Source organism: Charadrius vociferus, unplaced genomic scaffold (assembly GCF_000708025.1).
Source record: "Charadrius vociferus isolate BGI_N301 unplaced genomic scaffold, ASM70802v2 scaffold323, whole genome shotgun sequence".
NCBI lineage: Eukaryota > Metazoa > Chordata > Aves > Charadriiformes > Charadriidae > Charadrius > Charadrius vociferus.
The window spans coordinates 1,370,651-1,375,377 of NW_009647692.1; the positions used below are offsets into that span (position 1 = coordinate 1,370,651).

Below are 4,727 nucleotides of genomic sequence, written 5' to 3' on the forward strand. Positions count from 1 at the left end.
CCCCGCGGCCGCGGGGGGGCGGTGGGACGGGGGGAGCGGCGCCGTGCGGGGTCACCGCCCGTCGCTACGGGGTGCGCAGCTCTGAGGTACTGCGTCCCCTCTCACCAGCGCCCGCGCGGAGCCTCTCCTGCCGCAGGTACTTCCCTTCGTTTGTTGAGCGCCACGTCAGAACAGGAGGAAAAGGCTTTTGACGCTCATCCCCGATTTGGGAATTTGGGACGTTTCCTCCGGGATGACACCCTGTCTGTCAGGGGTTGAACCCGAACGTGTGCCCGACAGAGGAATGTCGCCGTAAGTGGCGGTAGGTGTCAGGACCAAAGCCGCTAAACAGAAATTAAAAAGTATCCCGTGGCACGTTGGAGCCACCGCGGAGTGTTTGGCAAATGCTGGTGAAACCGGGAAAGTGGGATGGGAGGAATGAAGAGAAGAAATCACAGTACGAAACAGAGACTTCCGTGAGGACGAGAAAAAAAAAAAAAAAAGTTAGGCAAATAAATAAATCAACATGAAAATACAAAGTAGAGAAAGGCAAAAGATAAAGATGTGGGAGGGGGAAAAAATCCATATTCTCTGGCAAGAAGCCATGAGAAGTTTCACCGCCAAGAGCCAGTTCAGGCATAATAAAAAGGAGGCCCAGATCTCCTGAGTAAATTGTAGGTGGTGTCTAGAAATTAACTGAATCTTGAAGTTAAAACACATCAGAAGGAAAGAAAATGCTTAAGGGCTTCTTCTTAAAGGGAATTTTATTGGAAGTTGTGTTGTTAAATGATGCTGTCTAACAACATACAGTCAACACCTTTTCTCCAGATTAAAGGACAAAGTGAGTGAGTTGAGAATTAGTGTGGCTTTTACTACGGATCTGGCCGGGTCATGTTCTCTGCGTGCCTCCACTTTCTCATCTGGTTCCCTGTCCTCTTACTCGGGCAAAAAGCAGAAGTGCCAGAATACCTCCAAGGAAGTGATTCAAGTGGCATTTTCTGGCTTGACTAGAAACATCAGTGTCTGGAAATTTCATGTTCACACATAGATAAATTTCCAACTCGTACTTTTAGTGGTTTGGCTCTGCAGGTTTTAGTAGGTCTACATCTATGCTGAGAGGGGATAGAGACATAGCAGGGACTTTCCTCTTACGTGTGACTCCTACCGCTGGTGCTGCTTCTGACAGCTGCAACGGGAAATTCTTAGTGAGGAAGAACCATTGGCATTCACACTAAAGCCTGGCAAAAATTTGTGGATGCCTTAGGCTGTAATTTCTTACTTTAGTTTACATATAAGCTTAAGGAAGTGCATTAAGAAGCTCTTGCTAAAATGTCTTAAAAAAATCCACCAAAGTAACCAAGCAGCATGAGATTGTCAAGAGCTGCGAAAGAAATAGTACCACAACTCAGAAGCTATCTGGAGCTGAGGAACTTGGAACAATTAGCTTCAAATAATATCTAACTAGCAGTTGTAAACTGTCACGTGTCTGCCTGTTGGAGGACAAAACGTGTGTTTTCATGGGTCCAAGAGCCAGGGCCTAGCACCAAAATTAATAGCAGAGACACTGTGTTTTTTCCTAGGACAGCCGATCACTTGTAGGATAGCGGGTGTCGGGGCACTTTGTATTCAGCCTAGGAAGAAGAGGAAGCAGTTAAAAGGAAGCAGAGAGCATTGGGAAAGAACGATCTTGACCAAACACTGGCTGGAATTTTCCAAAGAGTTTTGGGGAAACACTGTGAGAATTTCCAGCATCACCGTTCGACCTCTGAAGTTTCCCCCCATTTAAAATCTGGGAATACTACAGCAAGTAGTGTTTGCTTTTAGGGAACAGATTTGCTTTGGGAAAACCACTATGAGAAACAGGAAGAAGCACTGTTTGTTTTGTTTAGTCAATTTTGAAGGGAAGAAATAGCCTGTCTTTTTCTACCTAAGTCAAGAGTTCCCAAATTGCTTCTCTCTCAGCTAATCTTATCACCCCTGATTTTGTTCTGGCTTTTGGAGACATGTTTTTCATAAGCGTATCAGTAAGCTGAAGCCCTTTCCTGCCCTCTGCACGAATTATTATTGTTTAGATTTTGGCAGAGTGTAGAGATCCCTACGAAGATTGTGGCTGTATTGCCTTAAGTGGATATTATTCCTGCCTGATTGCTGTGGAATGCTTAGAGGTCAAATATATAAACAGTTGAAAAAGGAAATTTGACAAATTCATGGAGGAAGGGCCCGGCAGGAGTGGTTCGGTCTCCAGCAATCCCAGAACCACCGTCTGCCGGGAGCTTGAAAGGTATGTCAGCGGAGGGCGTGCTCTGCTCGCGCTGCTGCGCTGTGTAGGCACCGTCTCAGCACAGCAATGGACTCGCTGGGAAAAATGGGTATTTGTTCCGAAGGATGGCCGCTTGTCTGCCATCAGCAGAACCAGCCAGCTTCGTGCAAGCCAGTGAGGAAGGCGAGGGTGAGATGAAGCTGGTAGACTGTGCCTGCACGCAGAGGAGGGAGTGTTCACGCATTCCCTCCTGGGGCAGATGCAGTGTTCCCACCTCCAGGCAGGACAGCGCTGGCGGAGAGCACGTGTCTGTGGCCAACGGCCTCACTCCAGACCGTTTTAGACCTTTAGACCATTAAGGCTGATGTTTCAACCTGTGATACGCCTTCCAGAGAGAGCTGAGCTGGCCGCAGGTGTTATCATTTCCAGCGGATTGTCATTGCCCCTCTGGCAAACGCTACCGCTCCTCCTCCTCTGCCAGCCCAGGGGACCTTGGAGGCGCTACAGAACGTGAGAGGGGTGAGACCTAACCCGCAGGGGTCTGCTTAATCACGAGTCAATAAAGATTCTAGGTAAGATCTTTGCTCCACTGAATCCATTGGGTGTTTTGTGTTCGTTTCTGCTTTTTTACTCTTTGTGACAAAGCCTCTTCTGGCAGTCCAAACAGTTTCTGGGTGTGCAGCGGAGTGAACCAGAGCCGGTGATCTCAGGGGCGCCGGTGCTGGCCCTGCTCCCGGATACCCTGCGCGCCCGTGCCGGGGAGAAAGCCGGTAGGAGCCGCAAGTCTTGGAGGACAGACCCCGAGCCTCATCTTCTTTTTCCAGGGTTCAAAGTAACCGTTTACCTCTGCGAGGGGAACACTGGAGAGACGACAAATGCTTACGGAATGGTGCGGTGCTGCAGACTGCTCTTTTGCTGATGTGGGTATTGGCTGAGCCTTTCTTTGTGCTCAGTCGTACAAATACGATCAGAAAAGGTTCCAGGGACCAGCTTCGTTCACCATCCAACTCAGCTCAGATTTTGATAATTAAGCAAATATATACACATATCATGTAGGTTAGATTTGGGTATGAGTACATTAGAGGTCTTTTCTAGAACATAAGACAACATTTAGTCTTAAAAATCTTTTTGAAACATATTAATGCTGACCATTATAATGCACTCTAATGCAAAGGAATCAATAGCCTTTACACCACAGCGAGTTTATTGTACACAGCAAATGAATAATACAAAATTCAGTGCACTTAACTGCCCAATATTAGACTTCACAATTTGTATAAATCAGAATGCTTTTTGCATTTCCTGAAAGATAGTACCACAAGGTGTGCAGACAGAAAACTGCTATTTATTCTTCAATCAATTAATTGTTTTTTTCTTAAATAAAATATTTGCAATCGATTTTCATGTTTTTGTAAAAGATCTGCCTCTTCAAATATTTGTTATGAACTAAGTTCCTGATTTTGTTGCTAGAATACAATGGAATTGTTGGTACTGTAAATCTGAATTACAGGAATTTAATTGTTCGTTATTTACAGGGAAAGAATATATACCTCAGAATATATTTCATATTGTTATTGCTGGTAATAATTAGTATGTGTTACAATAATAGCAAGAGTCTCCAAGTCAAATCAAGGCCCCTGCTGCGCAGAGGGACAGAAAGTCCATTTTATTCTCCAGTTCTTCACTATGCATTTGTCAGTTTGAAATCCTGTGTTCAAGAGGTCTTACCTCAAGTTGCATCTTTGTTTATATTGTCAGAAGTTTAACTTGACTCTGGCATGAAAGGACATTATTTTGTGCTTCTGTCTACCCAGAAGGAAAACAATTTAACATTCCCAAGAAGGAAACTGGAAGTGGCTGTTTATTTATCTTGTTATCCGCATATCCTACTTTTCTGAGTCACAGAGAGTACACAATTGGCTGGGTACCATTTAACTAGGCTGGGGAAAATTTTCTGTGTGCTACATTACATATTTTTAGTTACTGTGAGAGTTCTGCAGCGAAGCCTTGGGATGTAACATAAGCTGTTAAAAGGAAATAAACTAATTTATGAAAGAGTAACTTTTTTTTTATTTATTTAAAAGGTAAAACAGAGCTCTAGATTCCAGTCTGTGTACAATACCCAAATCACAGACAATCTCTGTCAAGCACAGTGGCTTTGAAATGGCCACTGCAATTTGAATAAAGTAAGCATCTGCCAACTCTCAATCTTTCTGCCAAGGTGTAAATCATCGTGTAAAACGCTACTGGAACTTTAGACCGAACGCACACCACAAGTTTGGAGAGGCGAAACACTCCCTTATAATCTGTCATTAAAGGAAGGAAATTTAATTTATTAAATAGGTAATTCCCAGGGAGACTTTTAACTCAACCTTCCATTTTGAGGAGCAGTTTCCGCTATTTTAGTACTTTTTAACCTAGGAGGGGGTTTTGCCTTTCTGCCCCCGGCGCTGCAGGGTGACACGCGGGGCCGGGCAGAGGCCGCCCC

General features: G+C 44.7%; 1 protein-coding gene across 1 annotated transcript in view; it reads left to right on the forward strand.

The window, feature by feature from the left end:
* Positions 1 to 2,364: 2,364 nt before the first annotated feature.
* NF1 (neurofibromin 1) overlaps positions 2,365 to 4,727 on the forward strand; it is a 100,229-nt gene continuing 97,866 nt past the window's right edge. Inside the window, exons 1-4 of the mRNA XM_009881481.1 lie at positions 2,365 to 2,428; positions 2,721 to 2,758; positions 2,898 to 3,009; positions 3,064 to 3,128. Coding sequence (XP_009879783.1) covers positions 2,365 to 2,428; positions 2,721 to 2,758; positions 2,898 to 3,009; positions 3,064 to 3,128 — 279 coding nt within the window. The remainder of the gene's footprint in view (positions 2,429 to 2,720; positions 2,759 to 2,897; positions 3,010 to 3,063; positions 3,129 to 4,727) is intronic.